Here is a 21,591-nt window from a genome sequence, read left to right as displayed (position 1 = left end):
CCTTCATTCTAAAGTTTCACACAAATGGGAGTAGCGGTGCACAGTCAATAGATACAACTCTTCTGTGGGTGTTTGTATCTTTGATAAACTGATGACTCTGACTGCTGCTATCTTGCTGTAAGTCCTGCTAAACTAAGGACTTGTTCTAACAACTTGCAAATCAGTTATGTATATGTTAGTGTAACAAGTCTTGGCTGTGTTTCAGGAACAGGTGCCTTTTAAACAGGAAAATCTAATTGTGGTATTTGCCTCTGCCAATATCGCTTTCCTTTTAAAAGCGTTGCCCTAAATGATTCAAACGGATGGCATGCTTTCCATTTCTAAATAGCCCCAGGCATATAACTTATTCAGAGGATTTCTCGGCTGTAAAAGTGAGACTTCCCTCTGCTAAGAAGACTGTGTTGGAAAATATTTTCTCATTGCTTTTCATGTAGGATTGATGTTGGTTTGAAAATGAAAATTTTGATTCCTTGTCATGGTGAAAATAGGTGTAGCTGTAGAAAGCAACATCTTAAGGTTTCTGCAACACAGAACTGCCTACTTATTCTGGACTCAATTCTAGCCTACTCGGCAGGCTGGACCATAGCTTAAAACTAGGAAAATATACAAAGGGAACTTTGTCATTAGATGGTGTAAAATTTGGGCACTAAAGTTTCTTTCCTTCCAAACAAAGCCTCTGATTCTCACCCAGTTTACTCTTCCTTTACACTGGTTCACAAAACCTAAGATAGCTCTTTCAAATGTTAAATACAGTGAATTAGAAGTGGGCAGAGGGGCTGCTAGAAGAGTAGTTGGGGTGGTCCTTTTGATACAAGAAGTGAAGGTTCAGAGCATGATGGCAAGGGAGGAGGAAAATAACTTTATTAAGATAAAAGAAACAGGACTTCCCTGGTGGCGCAGTGGTTAAGAATCTGGCTGCCAATGCAGGGGACACGGGTTCGATCCCTGGTCCGGGAAGATCCCACATGCCGTGGAGCAACTAAGCCCATGCGCCACGACTACTGAAGCCCTCATGCCACAACTACTGAAGCCCACACTCCTAGAGCCTGTGCTCTGCAACAAGAGAAGCCACGACAATGAGAAGCCCGCGCACCGCATAGCCCCTGCTCGCTGCAACTAGAGAAAGCCCGCGCGCAGCAACAAAGACCCAACACAGCCAAAAATAAAAACAAATAAATAAATTAATTTTTAAAAAGAGATGAAAGAAACATAAAAAACAGATATGATTCGTTTTTTAAAGATAAGGGGAATTCCTAGGCGGTCCAGTGATTAGGACTCTGGGCTTTCACTGCCGAGGGTCTGGATTCTATCCCTTGTTGAGGAACTAAGATCCCACAAGCCGCAGGGCACAGCCAAAAAAGAAAAAAAAAAAAACTATTAAAAAAATAAAGATAGGGATGATTTTCCTACAAACCTAAATAGGCCTACTACATTAGAGCATGTAATGGTGTTTGCTCTGATAGTGCTGAATGGTTGGTTGGTGTTTTCCAGAATAAGTATGGAATTAACTGACCAAGTTTTTCCATACCCCTTTCACTAATGGTTCTCTTAGTCTTGATTCCAAGGGTCTTTACTACCTGAATGTGCTTACCATATGCTAAACTGTGTGCAGAGGATGAATTTCTGGGAAGTGTTGCAGGTTTTGCCTTTATGTTAAAATCTTAAAGGTCACAATATTTCTTACTACATATTATACTCTAAGAATCTCCAGTCTGGCAGCAAATGGAGTCCTATTCTAAAAACCATATGATTCCAACTTGTGCTTGTAATTTGTTTTTAGTAAGAGTTAGCCAGTTTGTTTGAAGATATCAATTTCAGAATATATTCAGTATTCCCTAAAGTATAGGAGGTTGGCCCGAACTTGTACTGACCTTATGGCATTACTTAGAAGTTGATCCTTAAAAAAAAAAAAAAAACTTAGATATACACTTACATACTTGCCATTCATTTACTTCATAAAAGTATGACATAGAAAAATGGTCTGGTTATTTGGGCTTTAGACAAGTATAAAAACTTCTCTGACTTATCTCTATAAAGTCTCTTATGCCATTTTCATAGATTGTAAATCACACTGTTTTCTTCTTTAGAGAGACAGTGTGTGGTCAAGTACAAAGGATACATTCCAAGTCAGACAGGCAGAGTTCAAATCTCAGCTCCTCCCTCACTGGCTGTGTGACCTTGATCAAGTTACTTACCCTCTTTGAGCCTTTGTTTCTTTTTTTGTAAAATTGGAAAAATCACTCCCACTTCACAGGGTTGTTCTGGGGGTTCAATGAATTTGATGTGTAAATGAGAGATTCGTGGTGTACAGTGTGTAGGTGAGTGTGCCGTGGGTGCTTGTTCCCTTTCGCTTTCTGTTGGAAACAGAAAAATTTGGATTAGAAAATTGCCACCTTCATTTTGGTTCTCAGTTGCCTCTTCTGTAACACTTACGATTTCATTGTTTGTTTATTGTTGGAAGGTGCCGGAGTGCTAGGGAACATTGACGCAAAGTTCTAGTCACATCTGCTTGAAAACATTTGGCTCCCACTTCAGAATTAGAGGAAAATTATGATGGTTGGTTTAATAAATTTCTTCTGACTTTTTCACCTGAATTCTTCTAAAATTTGGCTCCAGCCTCTTTCCCTTGGTGGAAAGCTCTGGAGTAGATTTGAAACTTTTTCCTGTAGGAATTAAGACTGGAGCCCTCAGTGGGGGGCAGTCAGAGGGTCAGTTTAGAAATCATTTCCTTTATAGGAAGAGTGATCATTGTGTCTCCTCCCAGAATAACGTTTCCTAGCTAACTATCTCTGAATTTTTCAAGGTCTTTTCAAGGTTTCTTCCTGAAACAAATCTTTGGCCTCAAGATTCTATGATTAGTCTTGATTGGAGAATCATCATTATTATGGGGAGGCCACAGTGAGAAAAGGAAGGTTAGGTCCAGTATTTTTAAATGAAAGCAAACTAAATGTAGAGAGTTGTCTGCAGATGCCGCTGAGAAGCCCTTTACTGTAAGTACCGTCATCTTTTAGCTTCAGTTCTGTTTCCATGGCAGCCACTTGGTTGGTGGGTGCCCGGCTGAATGGTTTTACGGGAAGCTGAAAAACATTGCTATTCTAAGTAGCTTTCTTTTTTGTTGTAGAAAGGAGTCCTTCCCTGACTGCAGGCTAGCCAGCATTTACTGGGAACAAAGCAGGCTGTTTATGCTGATTGTATTCTTGGTAGAGGGTAAAGAAATGGGGAGAATCCCAGCCCCTGCCGACTGACCTGTGAATTTATTTTTCTGGTTGTTGTTTCTAGCATTTTGGAAGAACCAAGTGACTTATTTTATTTCTTTATTTCAGGTGTGATTTCCCTGTTCATTTTAAACAGAACTTATATTCCAGAGATAGAACTGGTTAAAAAAAAAAGAAAAAAAAAGAGTGGTGGTAGCAGTGGTAGTGGTGTGTCTGGGATAATGCTGGTTGTGGTGAAGTCAGTCTGCTGAATTTATAGCTTTCAAGTATCTATAAGGGCAGTGTATGGAAAAAAAAAAAAGTGTCCCCCGCTAGCAATAGAAACAGGAAGGTAATGGCTCACGCAGTTATATTATTAGGCTTATCCTTTACTGTATATTAAAATTGTTCTTTGGATTTTTTAAATATTAAAAAGAAGTTATGTTTCTGTTTGTTTATATGATAGAAAAATTATGGTACGATAGTCTATGGGGGGTTCAAAATGCAGTTCTCTTTTGGCAGTTTATGACTTGTAATGTGACCATTTCTTAGGAAAAAACAAAAGCAAGGGTATCGATGCAATTCCATTAAAGGCCTATATAATAATTTTAGTTTCAGATATAAGCCACTTACTGGATTTTCTTTCTGGAGCTCCTTCAAATGCTCTTTAGAAGTAAGCTAGAAAAAAATGTTGCTGCCTAACTACTCTTCTGTAGAGGCCACCTTTCAAAGCTGAACTCTGATAGTGAAAGCATTTGATTTCAACAGGAACTGTGGACGTTTGTTCTCTCTCTCTCTCTCCCTCTTTCTTTCCTATACACACACAGTTAAAATGAAAGAAAACCCATAAATTCCAACATGTATTTTTTTACTTCTGATATCCATCATGCCATTATTCCTTTGATAAAGTGCGATCCTTGCTCCAAAAGGTAGACATTTCAAAGGTGCTAAGATTTTTTTTTTTTTTTTTTTTTTTGTGGTACGCGTGCCTCTCACTGTTGTGGCCTCTCCCGTTGCGGAGCACAGGCTCCGGACGCGCAGGCTCAGCGGCCATGGCTCACGGACCCAGCCACTCCGCGGCATGTGGGATCTTCCCGGACCGGGGCACGAACCCGTGTCCCCTGCATCGGCAGGCGGACTCTCAACCAGTGCGCCACCAGGGAAACCCCAGGTGCTAAGTTTTTGACCCTGACTCTAATTAGATAAGTTGGTGTTAGTTTAAACTAGTCTCTCACTGAGATCCAGTGATGTTTGTTTTGCATTTTTATCAGGTCTTGGAGATTTTCCATAAAATAGGCTTCGAAAGTATCTCAAGAGATCCTTATTTGATAGAACCCCAAATATTTTTGAATGGCACCAAATGGCAAGTTTAATTGCAAATGCTTTCCTCTACCAAGTGGTTGCAGTAGTAGAGTTCATAAGCAGTTTTTCTCAAATCACTCTAAAATCATGATGAGGTTTAACTCCTGAAAGGGCTTACATGATCTAAGATGAGTATTTTAAGGTATCTGGAGCCAAAATTTGATTACCAAGTATTTGCTGAATACTTCCTATAGGGAGCTAAGGGTTTGACTGGTGTGGTCAAAGAGTTTATAGATTATGTTGGCATAGACAACTAACATCATAAATCTGGGAACAAAGACTACCTTGCATGATAACGGGTTGATAAGAATTCATGCAAAGAGTGTGAGATAGAGCCTCTAGGGAGGGCTACCTGGAAGAAGAGGGACTCAGGGCATTTCATTAATTCCATAGAAATTTACTGAACAGATCCTACACGCTAGGTGCTATGTATTGCTACTATGCTAGAATTCTGGTGGTGCCCAAGACAATGATCCTACATGCGTGGAACTCGCACTCTGGTAAGAGGTCCAGGCGCAAAAACCAGGCAATTGCCTCAATGATAGTATCTGTGTTGGGCAAATTACAGAGTAAGTATTAAGGCAACACCTGGATTTGGAGGGCGTGAAGATTGCGTTGACGACGATCTCTTTGAGGAAATGCGAAGCTGAAACGAACAGAAATAAATCCCAAATGGACATTGCTGTTTACCCACTTATAATAGCGTTCCTTTGTTTCTCTCACGGAAAAATGCACTTAACTTTTCTGAAAGCATTGTCCTAAAATATAAATAAGCTTTTCTTAGAAACTAAAAGACTATACAACTTTGTAGTAGGAAGTGATCTTAGAGAAATCCAGCCTGCTTTACCAACAACTCCTTTGTAACTCTGGAAAGGGTAAGAAACACAAGATTTCCAGAGTGCTAGGGGGTCAGGAAATGGAGACCTTCTGTAGTTCAGAAAGCAAGTGTCCAGGGAGGATGACATCTCTGTGTCCTCCACCTTTTTTCTTTGGAGGAAAAGGTTTATTATGCTCCTAATACATGCATAGTATTTTTATCAGACCTCAAGCCCTTTGTTTCTGTATCCTTTGACAGAGACCAAAAAGAGAAAGAAAAAAAAAAGTGGTTGGGGCAATCTATTAAGAACTAGCACTGGAATTATGGCTGCCACCTTTTTACCCTGATCTAATTAATCTGTTGACTGAAGGATAGAAAAATTACTGTTTTTAAATGGCCCACATTCATTTGGAAAACTCAGATATGCTCCTGTAGATACATTATTTCTCAGTCTGATGTTTCCCCCTTAGAGCCTGCTGATGGCTTTCATTTTGTACCTTAGCAGAATTATTACTTTCCCCTCGTGTGTGTAGCTTGCTTTCGTAAGCCGCAGAACATCCATTATTCGTGAGGAGCTTCTTGCATGGAAAAAGAATTTAGAAGCAAACCGTAAGAGGTCTTCTAAACTGATACGCTTTTCCTCACCCTGTTAAGAATGACTTTGAGACATTATTCAAGGTATTGATAACGTTTTTTTCTGAGTCAGGTTTAGTGACATGGCCCATAACTCAATGTTAAATGCCAGTTTTAACTATGTATGATAAAAGGAGCAAACAGACCACCAGAGTTGAAGAACAAGAAATATGTTTAAAAAAACTATGAAAGGTAGAATTATCTAAGTGTCCAAACATATGAAATATTCTAAAGGTATTAAATATTTTACGGGATGCTGTTTTTCATCAGGTTATTTCTTTTGGGTGTTCTTCTATTACAGCATTCTCTTATTGTAACGTTTTGATGGTACTTACTACTATTCTTGTTCATCTCCACCACTAGACTGTGTGCTTCTTGTCTTTTGTTTATGCCTGGCATATAGTAGGGGCATGATTCATGTTAGATTGAATGTACAGTAGTAAACTAATGTGGCTTCCATTGGTGAGAGAGAGTTATTTTAGCTTACATCAGACCCTGAGCATTTTATCAGATTTTAAAAATATATATTTATTTATTTAGGCTGCACCGGGTCTTAGCTGCAGCTCGTGGGATCTTTAGTTGCGGCATGGGAGCGTGGAGTCTTACCCAGTGGACCACCAGGGAGGTCCCTCAGATGTTTTACTTTGAAAAGTATCAACTGAGTTTGGGGCACTATGAAGAACAATTAAGTATGTGGTCCCATTTGCTTGTGAAATTTAAGCATGGGCAAGTAATGACTGCATTACATGGAGGCCTAGTATTACACAAATATAATTTTGGCATAAAATTAGATTGCTATGCTTACAGTTCTGTCTTTATATTATCTAAAAATGTTGACATTTATAGGTATAGCTTACATACATAGATATAAGCCAATGCTTTGCTTTGATTTATTACATTTAAGTTAATTTTCCTCATTTGTAATTATTCTAGGGAGCTGTTGGGAGAAACATTTTTTAATATGTGCATATAAACATTTATATATATTTTACATGTCATATGTATACCTATATGTGTTTATCGTATATTACATGAATCACATTTTTGTGTAGAACTTCTGGGAGCTTAAGATATCTGAATTTGGGAGGCAGTGATTTTTCCACAAGTGAAGACGATCAGTGGCAGCTTTCCAAGTTGTCAGTGATTTCTTTTTCTCAGAAAATATCTAATTTATTGAATTTGTAGGAAAGCACGTATTATTTTTCTGTGTATACTTAAAGAAAAGATTATCCATTAAGTTAAATTTTTAAAAAAACATTTGAGGCCGTGAATTAATGAAAATGAAGAAATAACATGTACCAGCTCCTTTCACGTACTATCACATTTTTCCCTTAAAGACGAAATGAAACTGGTCTGTTGCCCGTTTTGTGGACAGAGAAATGAGCCTCCGAGAGGTTAAATATCTCCTCAAGGTCCCACCTGTATGAAAGGGAGGAGGTGCAGCACGGTGGTCCTCTGCTCCCAGCAAAGCTTGTGCTGAGCCATTGCTTCCTGCATGGACATCTGTAGTTTAAACAATACCATAAGTGAGTTATCCTGTACAATGAAAGTAGAAACAGAACTGAAATCTGCTCATTCTTCTGTGCCTGTTAGTTTTTTAGCTCACCTTTAATCATGCTCATCAACTTGCATCTCTGCCTGCTGGCGTTCTGTTTCTAGCGTGTTTTAGGTTTACGGTTTAGGTAAACATAGTAATGACAGTGCATAACAGTCCATGTTTACACTGTGAAAAATATGAACAGAGACTTGTATTTTAAATCAGCAGCAGCAGTGGGAGAGAAGTTCCCATTCATTCCTTATTTACTCATTATCGGTGGAATCTAGGTTTTTGCATCATCTGTGTTCCTATCGATTTTCTTCTATTGACCGGTCAGGTGCAACCCCATGAAACGGTAACAATTCCAGCTTAAAACGGTTTGATTTTTCTAAAACACTGTATTGGCTGGGTAGCTGCTTTCTAGTTTTAGAAGCAAGAATGTCTATTATGCAGGCTGTGGGACCCTGAATGCGCCCCTATTGCTGCCTGCAGGCATGTCATATTTCCCTCCCCATTCATTCTCCCCACAATCACAGGTTGCAATTCCAACACCTTTTTTTTTCTCCACAAGTCTGCTGTACTTCCTCCTTCCCCCACTCCTGGCCCCTGCCTCACTTTGAGCTGATGACTTTGCTTCAAGCTTTCTCAGTGAAGCAGGAAGCAATCCACCAGCTCTCCCACCCCCACCACATGTCCCCACCTAGCAGCTTCCACCTGGTTCTCTTTATTGCCAAAGACTGACCATAGTCTCATGCAAGTCGAGCCCTTCCACCTGCACACTGATCCCATGCCCTCTCACAAAGGGATGCAGCTCTAGCAATTCCCTTTCTTGCCTCACCATTTTTGTCCTACTAGATCGTTTCAACAGCGTAGTAACTTGTGTTATCTCTCTCATCTTGAAAACAAGCTCTCTTGACCATGGATTCCCTGCTTCCTTCTGTCGCCTCCCCACTCCTCTGCTCCACTTTTCCAGTTGCAGCTCCCTGAAAAAGTTGTCTGCATTCACTGTCTCCAGTTCTTCTCCTGTCCTCTGTTAAAGGTGCTGCAAGTAGACTTTCTTTTCAACCACTGCACCAAAACTACTTCTGATCTTCAGGACCAGCGATCTCCTTGTTGCTCAATTCAGTGGTCACTTCTCAGTCTTCATCTTACATGGCCCGTCAGTAACATTGACTCAGCTGATTGCTCCTCCTCCTTGAAACACTTTCTTAGCTTGGTTTCCAGCAAACTACAAGCACTCGCTTTCCTTCCTCCCTCATTGACTGTTCCCTTTCAGTCTTCTTCGCTGTTTTTGCTTCTTCTCCCTGACCTTGTAAAGTTGCTGGGTTTCGGAGCTCAGGGCTTAGACTGCTTCCCTCTGTGCATTAATTGCTGTCATTGAGCTCAAGATTTTAAATACCATTCCTATGCTGGTGAGTCCCAAATTTGTATCTCCAGGCTAGATCTCTCTCATGAAATTCAGATTTGTTTATATCCCACTTTCCACCCAGCACCTCCACCTGGATGTTTAATAGGCATTTCGCAGTTCACATGCCAAATCTAAATTCGTGGGCATCCTCTCCACCACCAACCTTGCCCATTACCTTGTACTCTTCCATGAGAGTTAATGGCAGGCCCATCCTTTTAGTGGATCAGGCCACAAACCCTGAGCCATCACATTCTTCTCTCTTCTCTCAGGTCCCATAGCCTTCTCATTCCATCCACTCCTGGCACAGGCCACTCTCATTGCCTGAGTAGCAATAGCCTCCAACTATGCTGCCATCTGTCCTTGCCCTTTTGGAGTTTAGTCTGAGCGCCGTGTATCCTGTTCAAAGTAAGTCATGTTATGCGGTCCTCTGCTCCAAAGCCTCTAGTGGTTTCCCATCTCACCCAGAGGAAAGCCAAAGTCCTGACCGGCAGCTGACAAAGCCCTACCCCATCTGCTTGCCTCCGTCACCTTGCTGACCTGCTCTCCTGCAATGACTGTTCCCCCTCTAACTGTGCTCCAGGACTGTTTCCCATGACCATGCCAAGGCTTTTGAATATTCTCTTCTGTTTCCTGGAACACTGCCCTCCCACCTCCATCCCTAGACATTCATGCAGCTTCTCCCTTACCTCTCTTAATATTTTGTTCAAATGTTACCTTTGCAGTGAAACTGTTTAGTATTGCAGCACCCATGCCCTGCATTCACTATTCCCCATCCTTGTTTTCTTTCTCTGTAGCACTTATCACCTTTTGACATTGCATACATTTACTTATGCATTTTTATCCTGTGTCAACTCACACTGGCTTCATGAGGGCAAGGATTTCTTTCTCGCTCTGTTTTTTGTTGTTGTTTGTTTCGTTTTGTTTTATTGATGTTTCTTGTAGCACCTAGCATGGTGCCTGGCACATAAGTTCTCAGTACAAATTTGTTGAATGAATGAAAACGGGAGTTGTTTAATATTTTATGAGGTATGTTTGTATCCTGAGTAGACGTTAATAAAATAAAATTAGCCAAAATGCATGTTTGCTTATCTCAGTTTATCATTTATTTATATGACAGCTATCGTTTCTTGAGAGTAGTGGTGACTTATTTGAAGTAATCTGAACCAATTACTAATTATATAATTTGGTTAACTGTTTAACCAGATATGTACTTAATGGCTAGAATCTGAATTAAAGGGATGCAGACATCTTATGCAAACTATGTTTGGAAAGCCAAACTTATACTGACAGGTGAAATCATTAAACAGTTGGTTAGGAAGAACTATCAATAAACAGAACTGCTGGGGGAGGGGGAATAAACCACTTTTTGATCTGTTATATTCCTTAGACTTGATAAATACCTTTATTCCACATAATAGGCAACTTAAGTATTTACTTTGGCATTTATTCTACTCAAATACCAGCTAATTTAGTGCCAGATGAAATGTTTTCTTTTAATAAAATCAATTAAAAATTAATTGACTTTTCAAACAGACATTCATACAGGTATATTTTAGAAAATTCAGATGTCATTTTTTCATGCTAAATTGATTACAAAAACAAATGAAATGTTGATTTTTTAAAACATGGATTAAACTTTGGTAGATATCTTTTATTTGGCCAAGAAAGTAAAACTGGATTCAGTTCCATTTAAGAACCATTTATTAAATGTATGTGTGTGAAAAACAAAATAGTGGGAGATATGAGAGACATAAATGACTATAAAGCAAGGTGGAATGTGGTAAGAACTATAAAAGTAGAAAGGGACTTCCCTGGTGGTCCAGTGGTTAAGACTCTGCACTCCCACTGCAGGGGGCATGGGTTTCGACCCCTGGTTGGGGTTAGATCCTGCATGCTGTGCAGCTTGGCAAAAAAAAAAAAAAGAGAGAGATAAAAGTAGAAAGATGAACTCCGGGATTCCACATAAGGGGAGGCACCATGGTGTGAAGTTTATTTATTTATTTATTTTAACTTTTTATCTTATATTGGACTATAGTTGATTAACAATGTTGTGATAGTTTCAGGTGTACAGCAAAGTGGTTGTTATACATGTATCTATTCTGTTTCAAATTATTTTCTCATTTAGTTGCATAATATCGAGCAGAGTTCCCTGTGCTATACAGTAGGTACTTTTTGGTTATCCATTTTAAATATTAGCAGTGTGTACATGACACCATGGTGTTAAGTTTAAAGCAGAGATATAGATATGGAGGACCTGTGTCTAAATTCCTGTGCTCGTGTTCATTACCTGTGTGGGGGCAGGTTGGTCACTCTAGATCCGTTTTCTTGTTTGTAAATGAGGAGTGTTAATAGTATCAACCTCAGGGATGTTGTAGGGATTAATGAGGTAACACATATGCAACACAGAGAGACAATTCTGAGAGGTTGAGTGATGCCTAAATTCTGTAAGTCTTACATTAAGTGATGATGGTGGAGATGGCAGTGGAGATTGCATCTGTGACACCACTCACCCCAGAGAAGGTACTCTGTGTCTGAGAACTCAATTCCAATAGGAGCAGCTCCATACCAAGCCACAGTCCACTCAACAGACATGTATTAAGCATCCACCAAAGCCAGAATTCTCCTAGACCCTAGGGAATGATGAATCAGAAATATCATTGCCTACCTGGAGGTCACAGCACCAAAGAGTGGTCAGAAAGACCACTTCAGGCTGAGAAACAGCATGGGGAAAAATGTAGTAGTAAGAACCAACACTGAAGTAGAAATTACTCAAATGTCCGTTAACTGATGAATGAATAAACAAAATGGGGCATATATCCATACAACCGCATATTACTCAGCCACAGAAAGGAATGAAGTACTAATATGTGCTACAACACGTATGCACCTTAAAAACATGCTCAGTGAAAGAAGCCAGTTGCAGAATGCTACACATTGTATGATTTGATTTATATGAAACGTCCAGAATCGGCAAATCCATAGAATCAGAATGTAGATTATGGGTGCTTAGGAGTGAGAAGGTGGGGGCATGAGGAGTGAACGGTAATGGGCCTGGGGTTTCTTTTTAGATGATGACAATATTCTCAGGTAGATTGTAGTGATGGTTGCAGAACTCTGACTATACCCAAAACTATTGAATTCTGTGCTGAATCGTATGGTTTGTGAATTATGTTTCAGTAACGCTGTTTAACAAAAAAGAAGCACCAGCACCATACAGGTAGGGAACCCAGAGAAGTCATGATGTGGCTGAGGAACAGGTGTGCAGATGAAATGGCAAAGACAAGGTTGGAGGCTCAGGCTGGGTCAGTCTTGTGTGCCCTGTGAAGGAGGTCGGTGAGCACTGTGAATGGTGCAGGCAGCCTGGCACCTTAAGAGACTGCATGTGCCCACAGGGTCTTCATTTATTTGCACACCTGTGAGAACAGTGATGACTGGAAGGAGGGGAGCAGTAAAGACTGGAGTTAGAAAGCCTGTTACTAGGCAGTGGCAGGCGCCCAGGCAAGAGGAAGTGAAAGCTGAACCAAGGAGTAGGGATAGAAATATTTGGGAGCCGGGTAGGAAGGAGAAATGATGTGAGGGATTGGTGAAGAAGGGAGGAAGGAATGACTCCCAGGACCCTAGCCAGGGTGAAGGGGTACGTGTGATCGCCACCTGAGGTGAGGAGAAACAGTTTTCACAGGAATGGTGAAAAGTTTTATTCTTCTATTGTGAACTGCAGGTTTGTGTCTCCCCAAAATTCATATCTTGGAACCCTAATCCCCAGTATTGATGCCGAAAGCTCGGCCTCTGTACACCGGCACCGAATCAAATCTCAGAGACAGAGTTTTGGGTGAAGTAGAAAAGAATAGCTTTATTGCTTTGCCAGGCAAAGGGGGACACAGTGGGGTCCTGCCCCGAAAAACTGTGTGTCCCCACCTGGGAGGATTTGATGTGGAGTTTTATAACAGTAGTTCAAGGGTGGGGTTGCTGATAAGATCAGGGTGTGCAGGGCCTGTGCTCCTTTACTCTGATCTCGGGTAATTTCTTGATGAGCTTCTCTGGTTCCTTTAATCTGGCCTCTGGTGGTTTTTTGGGTGCTCCTCCCTTGATTAGCATCTGTTCAGATCTGCCCTTTGGAACTCAGAGAAGGTCATGGAGGCTGGAGTCTGTTCCCTACAAACAAGAAAATGGGGGACAGAAAGGCATCTGTGCCCAGGAGCCCTACAGGGTCCTGCTTGGTTTCAATGTGATGCTATTAAGAGGTGGGGCCTTTGGGATATAAGTAGGGTTGCATGAGGTTGTGAGGGTGGAGCCCCCATGATGGGATTAGTGCCCTTATAAGAAGAGACAGGAGAGAGCTGGCTTCCTCCTGTGTTGTCCCCCCGCTTCCATGTGATGAAACCAGGAAGAGGGTTCTCACCAGAACCCAACCATGCCGGCACCCTGATCTCAGACTTCCAGCCTCCGGAACTGTGAGAAATAAGTTTCTGTCATTTAAGCCACCCCGTCTATGGTAATTTGTTATAGCAGCCCAAACTGACTAAAACACGCCTTAAAAACACTGTGACCTAGCTGAGTTTTAATGAAGTACAGAAGCCACATCTTGCTTGATGAGGGACTGGAGCAGTTTCCACGCCTGTTCCACTTATTGTGTATAGTTCACTACCTTCTCTCTGGAGCATTTTTTTCTAACTCTAGAGTGAGATTTTTTTTTTCAATAAAAAGCTAAATAGTGATCAGGAAGACTTAAGGAATTACTGAGGTTCTCAATCCTTTCAAGTAATAGAGCACTGATTTTTTTTTTAACTGCATTATTATTGGGAGAGGAGTACTTTTTTAAAAAGAAATCTTATCATACATCCCATTAAAAAACCAGGTAAAATTGGAGCCTGTTTATATCCAAAGTCCTGGAAGATGGTTCTTCTTGTCACCACCGGGATGAAGGGATGAATGTGCTCCCTGGGGTGGGTCCAGGTTCTGTGGGATCTGACACTGATACAGTATTGGGGAGGGCGGGGTGAAAAAAGAATATGAAATTAAGACTACGTTTAGGTACAGGGCCTTGGAAGGGCCATCATTAGCCTCATGGCAGGTCTTCCTCTGATCTTAATGATGGTGGTGGTGGTGAAGGTGAGTATTAGCACATTGAGTACCTATATGCCTGGCACCCATTCCAAGCGGTTTCCATATATTAATCCTTAGGACAACCTAAGGCGCAATATACCAAACGTACAGAAAGGTCATGCCCAAGGTGACACGGCTGGGACATAGAGTTGCTAGGAGAGAAGGGTAGACCAGTAAACTGGGAGCAGAGACCTCCATCAGCCCCACCTTTGCCACCTGTTAATGGGAAACCTGGAATACATCACTGAGCCTCCTGTGGATGCCCTTGACTTCACCTGTAAACAAGAACTTTGATGCCAGCTAGGAGCCCCTCGTTTTGTTGTTCTGAGGTCGGTCAGGAGACATTGTGTGGAAGTGCTCTGTGGAGGGTGAAATGCTTGGAAATGTGTGCGATTAAATAGTTTTTCATTCTGACTCAGTATTATAGGTGAGGCTAGAAAATATATTTAATTTTGCTGACTTTTGTTTCACTTCTAATGTTTCTAATTTATTTCTTGGACACGATTTTTTTTTTTTTTAGGTTACTTGTCTGCAAGACTTTTTTGGTGATGATGATGTTTTTATTGCATGTGGACCTGAAAAATTCCGTTACGCCCAAGATGACTTTGTCCTGGATCACAGTGGTAAGGCAATTCATTGACCATCTTTGTAACCCTGAAATGGAGGCTTGGGATTCTCACTTGGTGCACGTTAAGTGGTCTGGTGTGTTGAAGAAAGATGGCATTGGCGGTACTCTTTTTGAATTAATGAAAGTAGAAAATAACATGAAGGTATTTACCTAGTTGCAAAAAACAAAAAACCCTAATTCAAGTGAAATAGTTTTCATTTTTTAGCAAGTTGGTTCCATCTCTTTTTACTGCATTGTTTTGCCTCTGAAGTGAATTTCCTGCCTTCTTCCAGAATGGTGCCTGGCTATGCCGCCTTAAATGTATGGATAGTGTTGAACCTGAAACAGTTCATTATACATTTTCCATGTCCATAAAGAGATACATAAAAGGATAGTAAGTTGTTAATAGTGATTATCTCCGGTTTCTTTTTATCTCATTGCTCTGTTCGCAACTTAAAAAAAAAATAGCATGCATTGTCTATAGATGCAGGAAAAATAAAGCTATTTTCATTGATGGGATAAGAAAATCACTTTCTCTTAATTTTAGCCAAAAAATGGAGTTTTCAACTATTTAACAATAACCTCAGTGATTTCAGATGATTTTGATCCTGGGAATATTGTTCTAATCTCTTGTCTGGAACTAATTTGAACCTGTTGCAGTATTAGTGATTATCTTAGCTGATAGTAAAGTCAGCTTCGTCTTTAAATGAGATAAAATCATACAGACATAACATTTCACAGAGAAGAGAGGGATGTTGGAGATTCAGTCCCACTCTTTAATTTCACAAATGAGGAAAGTTGACTTTTCAAAAATTAAACTGGTGGTAAACCCTTTCCAGTTGTAGTGGTTCCGACAGTCCAAAATTACAGAAACGTACCACCAAATAAATAGACTTTTTAAATAGACTTTTTAAAATTCAAGATGATACATTCTGTGGTATCAAACTTCCTTGTGTAATTCTTTCCTGTTACACTGTGTCACTTACCTTGGGGCGATTTACCTACTTTGTGCTTGGGGCTCATTTATCTACTCTTATCATTTTTTTTTCCACTGCTGCCGAATTTCTTGGGCGTTTCTGTACTGTCTTATACTCTGTTGTAGTGGCCCTGCTTTAGATTAGTAATGCCACTGGAAAGTCCATAAAGAATTGCCAATGCTAACTATGCTAATGCTCTCCCCTGTTCTCATGGGTTGACTGAAAAACCTGCATTTACATATCATCTGTATTTTACATCTTCTTTTTTTTTTTTTTTGCCGTACGCGGGCCTCTCACTGTTGTGACCTCTCCTGTTGTGGAGCACAGGCTCCGGACACGCAGGCCCAGCGGCCATGGCTCACGGGCCCAGCCGCTCCGCGGCATGTGGGATCCTCCCGGACCGGGGCACAAACCTGCGTCCCCTGCATCGGCAGGTGGACTCTCAACCACTGCGCCACCAGGGAAGCCCCTACATCTTTTTTGACTGTAGCTTAATTTCATTTCATAATATTTCTTTGATGTCAATATGAGTCATTTTGAAAGCTGAGACACTGAAACTCAATAATACTATACTCCAGGTTATAAAGTTAATTTGGGTGGCAACAACAGCAATAAAACATTTATTGAGCACTTACTATATATGTACTAGGCATTGTCCTCAGGGCTTTTACACGTATGTTGTAAATTTACCTAAGCTATTTGAATTGTTCATAGTTTTTTGTTGTTTTGGCTACCAAAGAACTCCAATAATTAGAAGTGGGTGAAAGCTACTGATTTCTTCCCTCTTGATCCCTACTTAACCTTCTGCAAACTGGGGATAGTAAAAGTGGCTTTTTCATAAAATTTGATGAGGATTAAATGAGTTCATATGTGTAAAGCAGTTGGAAGTGTGCCCATTACACAGTATGTGCTATCCCTGTTGTTGCTGTTAATGTTATTATTATATCACCACCATTAGGTCATGAAATTTTATGATGAAAGCAAGTCTCAGACGTAATTCTGCCACAAGTGCATTTACTAGGAGTGATGCTGAAAGCTCAGCCTCTGTGCACCGGTGCCGAATCAAATCACGGAGACAGAATTTTGGGTGAAGTAGAAAAGAACAGCTTTATTGCTTTGCCAGGCAGAGGGGGACACAGTGGGTTCCTTCCCTGAAAAACTGTGTGTCCCTACCCAGGGGGATTTGGTGAGGAGTTTTATAGCAATGGTTCAAGGGCAGGGTTGCTGATAAGGATCTGGGTGTTGCGTGCAGGGTCTGCACTCCTTTAATCTGGTCTCACTAGTCTTCGGATGAATTTTTCTGGTTCCTTTAATCTGGCCTCAGGTGGTTTTCTCTGGAATGAAGATTGCTGACTTCTTCCATTTATTGAGGGTTTTCGTTCTGGAAAGAGCTCAAAGATATTGTTATGTGTATCCCTTGAGGGGGAACCAGGACCCTTTCCCAAGGCTGCGCTATTTTGTTTCTCGGCTGTTCCTCCCTTGTCTCTGCATCCCCTCCCTTCCCTGATTAGCAACTGTTTGAACCTGCCCTTTGGAACTCAGGGGAAGTCATGGAAGCTGGAGTCTATTCCCTCCAAGAAACGGGGAACATATCTTTGGATACATGTATATGTATGGTTGATTCGTTTTGTTATAAAGCAGAAGCTAACACATCATTGTGGGGCAATTATACTCCAATAAAGATGGAAAGAAAGAAAGAGAGAGAGAGAGAGAAGGAAGGAAGGAAGGAAAGAAGGAAGAAAGAAAGAGAAAGAAAGGAAGGAAGGAGGGAGGGAGGTGGGGGAGGGAGGGAGAGAGGGAAAGAAAGAAAGAAAGAAAAGAAAGAAACGGGGAACACAGAAAGGCTTCTGTGCCCAGGAGCCCCACAGGGTCCTGGTAGGGTTCAGGAGGCAAAGATTTATTTTAAAAAATCAGTTATTTAACTTGTGTTGTAATCTTGATGAGTCCCAGCTCTGTCCTTTTACACTGCTGACAACATCTTACATTAAAAATCAGTTCAAAATCCATAGAATTCAACTAAGCCGGTCTTAGTCAAGGAACAGAACCCTCCATTAATGAGCTGGGTGCAGGACTGGCTCAGATTCCTACCCTGGGGGTAGTTCTGAAGTTCTGGGCTTTCTAGATTTACCCATCCTGCTCATAAGGGAGTGGCGGTGCCTTTAGGAAGTTCTCACTAACCCACACACCACTCCTTCCAGCAGTGGAGTACTTTCTACCATCCATGCTGCTAATTAACTAAGCTGCTATTGCTGCAGCCCCCTCTGAGTAAGGTTCTGATTAGAGTCTTTCAAATGCTAACTCACCTCCCTGGTGTGTATTTTCCTGATTAGTGTACTTCCCTTGTTAATTTATTGCCCCTGGGGTATAGATTAAAACCAACCCACATTTTAATCTTTCTGCAAAAATTGAAGTATTTTAATGTGAATTACAGACAATATGTTATCTAATTGAATCCTTATAAGAAGCCTGTGAAGCAGATTTATTTTCATCCCAGTTTCATAGGGGAAAAAACTGAGACTTAGAGCTAACCAAGGTCCACCAGTTAGCAAAGTCACATCCATGATTCATCCCAAATCTGCATGACTCCAAAAACCAGGTTCTTAATTGTTCAAATTAGAAGTGATTATTTAAGCTGTTTAATTAGCTCTGGTTCTTTACATGCTAATTTATTTGGCAATTTATGGAAAGACCAAAGTTATTGTTTAAAGCTAGTTTCCTCATTTTTGACGCTTTGGGCAGATGGAAAATAAGACAGTAAGGGGTTCATACATTAGAGTCCTATACCCTTTCAAACCGTTATCAGAGACTTGGAGAGAACTCTTTGTTGTAGCCTTTGCCTATCAACGCTACTGACCAAAATAATAATAAGTTGCATGTGTGTAGATTAGGCTGTGGGTATCAAGTTAGGACATCAGGATTTCTGTATTTATTAAGAACTCCATCTGGAACAATGAGGTAAGTCACAAGGTGTGAAGCCTAATTTAAGGTAACCTCAGGTGTGCTTTCCGGACAGTTGCTCTGTGTATTAAAGTTGTTTAACATTAATGGGAAAGATGATCAGGTAATGGTTCTAGGCAGTAAACTACTGTAACGTGTGATCTGTGATTTTCCTTTGGTTAGAATTAAAACCAGATCTACTTAAAGCACTTTTCTTCCTTTCTAGAATGCCGCGTCTTGAAGTCATCTTATTCTCGCTCCTCAGCTGTTAAGTATTCTGGATCCAAGAGCCCTGGGCCTTCTCGACGCAGCAAATCACCAGCTTCAGGTAGTTAGAGGGAAAAGGAAATGGATAGTCACAAAAAGAGCAGATCATTCTTCAGTTTTCTTTAATATGAATTAGTAGTCATTCCCATCCTTGTATGCAGCCAGGTTCCAGAATGACATATACATGACATGATTTTTAAATCCAGAAGTTTACGTTTGTTTCTCAAAGTTATAATACGTGTCCTAACACTTGGTTTTGTTCTGACACATTTTCTCAAGAACAGTCTTATCTAGATTCTTCTGGTATTTACGTAGAGTTGTTTCACATTTTGACCACTGTGTGCTGCATTTTTAATTTTGTGCTATAAGATTGTGGATATTTCCTTATCTTAATGGTTTAAAACATAAACGCCTAACAGCAGTGTATTTACTTGATAAGTTTCCACAGGCTTTTCCACCATCGAGCAATTTAATAGGAGCAATGATTATTGTTAGAAAGTAGCACTGCTTATTTCAGAGTCAGACTTACCTCTAAGTTTCTTTCAGATCTTGAGCCTATAGATTTGTCATAATTTTGACAGCTTTTGACATTTTTAAAGAATTAAAATATCCCCTAAATCTTTATATATTGATTCTGTAAGGCTCGCTTCTAGTAGTTATAATTTTGCTGATATCATTTCCCATTAAGGAAAGGATTGTGAAAAAACGGTGATTTTACATGTGGTAAATCTAGAACATGTGCAAGTAGTATTAACAAAAACAGTCTGAAGCATCAGCCTTTTTATAAAATACTGAATTTGGGGGGTGTTCTACTTTTCTGCTGCTGCTTCTTCAGCACCTATCCCACTTTCTCTAGGTCAGGTTGTTTTGCCCTTCTTTTTGTGTACACATTTAGACCTGCTGAATAACCACTCTCCTTACTGTCTCCTTTGTTTATACTGAATGTGTCCAGTAAAGAGGGGTGGCCACTACTCCAGGGCCTACTCTACGGCCAAATCCCCAGGTGAGCCATGATTATTATGGCTTTGTCGCTCTGCTGGGTTTTTGTTTTCGTCTTTCGCCATATTTCTGTTTCCTTTTGCTCCATTTCCATGAATGCATCTGGCTTTTACCAGTGGACATCTGTGCAGTTATCAAGCACTTCACAATGCTTCAGCCGCCCTTACTTGTTAGAGAGCCAGTCATCCTCAGAAGGTTGCCAGGTGCCTGTCTGTGTGTAGTCACGGGACACAGTGATGGAGGAGACACAGCGCTTCAAGGGGTGTGTCTTCTAGTTAATTTGGGAGAATAGCCTGTTATTGAAAAAGGCTAAGGGTTGTTGGTAATATGAAAATGGCCATAGAAGCAATTATACTCTCCTCTCCTTCCTCCCCACCCTGGGGTTGATAGGCCCAACATCCTCTCTCTAAAATAACAGCGATATGAATATTTTTAACTGAATGCATCTCTCTGGTGTTAAGCTTATTTCAAATGATATTGTGCTTTCTGTAAAGTGTCTCACACGCAGGGAAAGCTAATATCACATGAAATTTGCGTAAATACACTTCACTGAGTTTACCACGTGGTAAATTAGACTTTTGTCAGGTTCTTAGCTTTTGTTTTGGTGATAGGTTTACAGATGCTTATCACGTAAGTAATATAAATAAAAGTGGAGAGAGTGGTTCAAGGATCAGGTATTAAAATTCATCTAATTTTGTCTGCCTGAGGTCTAAAGAGGGAAATTAACATGTTGAACTAAAAGCATGTTTCATAGCCATACTTGTCTTGTAGACCAACTGCTTCATAACATAGTCTAATAAGTGTATAAATCTTTTTAACTAGAATTCGGAATGCTTAGAAATTGATTTGAGAAAATCTTAGGATTCCAGTACTCCAGATTTTCAAGTGAGTCCATATTTGGGTTTGGGTTAATAAAGTTTATCTTAACTTACAAGTAAAAGTTGTGAGATGTAGATCGCGTTTCAGAGGGCAAATGGCTTCTTTATAAGAGATTAACTCAAAAGCATGTTCAGCCCACACTGCAGTTATAGAAAATGGAGAGAGAGTTTTGTATTATTAAATGCCACAGTACACAGAAGTATGACTCGCTTTTACGGACTGCTTTAGCTGTAGTATGCCTGTTACCATTTAGAACATTCCATGGGACTCACTGGAATTTCAAACAGAGCAAATAACTTTGTAAATGTCATATTGTACTTTTTCACTCTTGGGGCAGAAGTGCTCCCATCAATGAAGTCTTCTGGCTGACAAAATTCCTCAACAAAACTCTAAATTTATCTAAATAGCTAACTGATATGTAATAAACACATAGAAATTAATCTGGATGATACAAGTGGGTAAATAGTTACCACAATTTGCATCTTAAAAATTCTCACTTCAGATTTCTAGCTTGTGAATCTGTCGTAGTCCACCAGGGTAAAAAACGTTCAGAGCAAACAAGAAAGCCCCCAAGTTTGTTTCTTACCTTACAGTTGAGGGGAAGGGTGGTTAAGAGCCTTATCTTGGGAGAGAAAATCCAGGCTGTAGTGAAGGAGGGGAGCATTGCAGAGACGCTGGGCACTGTCCGTCCACCTTCCTGTTGGTAGCAGCAGTGTCGGGGGAGAGAGCACAGTGTGGCTCTGTCCCAGGCCCCACTTACCCTCCCAGAGACTGGAGAGATGTGCAAATAAATGGAGTTAAGAACTTCTGACTAGACAACAACTTTTTAGAACCTTTCAAATGCTATCAGAAACTTAGAGGGCTATATGTG

The 21,591-nt window shown here is 40.5% G+C and overlaps 1 protein-coding gene across 10 annotated transcripts in view; it reads left to right on the top strand.

Annotated features, from left to right (window-relative positions):
• The window catches only part of DCLK2 (doublecortin like kinase 2), a 275,022-nt gene that overhangs the window by 198,096 nt on the left and 55,335 nt on the right, over positions 1-21,591 (top strand). For 6 of the 10 annotated variants that reach the window (XR_013828169.1, XM_079920292.1, XM_079920291.1 and 3 more), the window contains exons 3-5: positions 14,575-14,677; positions 18,802-18,903; positions 19,795-19,845. Coding sequence is in view for 9 of the 10 variants with exons in the window: in XM_079920292.1 (XP_079776418.1) it covers positions 14,575-14,677; positions 18,802-18,903; positions 19,795-19,845 (256 nt within the window). In the remaining variant the exon portion in view is untranslated. The remainder of the gene's footprint in view (positions 1-14,574; positions 14,678-18,801; positions 18,904-19,794; positions 19,846-21,591) is intronic. The other 4 variants (XM_079920286.1, XM_079920293.1, XM_079920289.1 and 1 more) reach the window with 1 other exon arrangement.

Source organism: Stenella coeruleoalba (assembly GCF_951394435.1).
Source record: "Stenella coeruleoalba genome assembly, chromosome: 4".
NCBI classification, from domain to species: Eukaryota; Metazoa; Chordata; class Mammalia; order Artiodactyla; family Delphinidae; genus Stenella; species Stenella coeruleoalba.
This window is presented reverse-complemented; position numbering and strand designations above follow the sequence as displayed.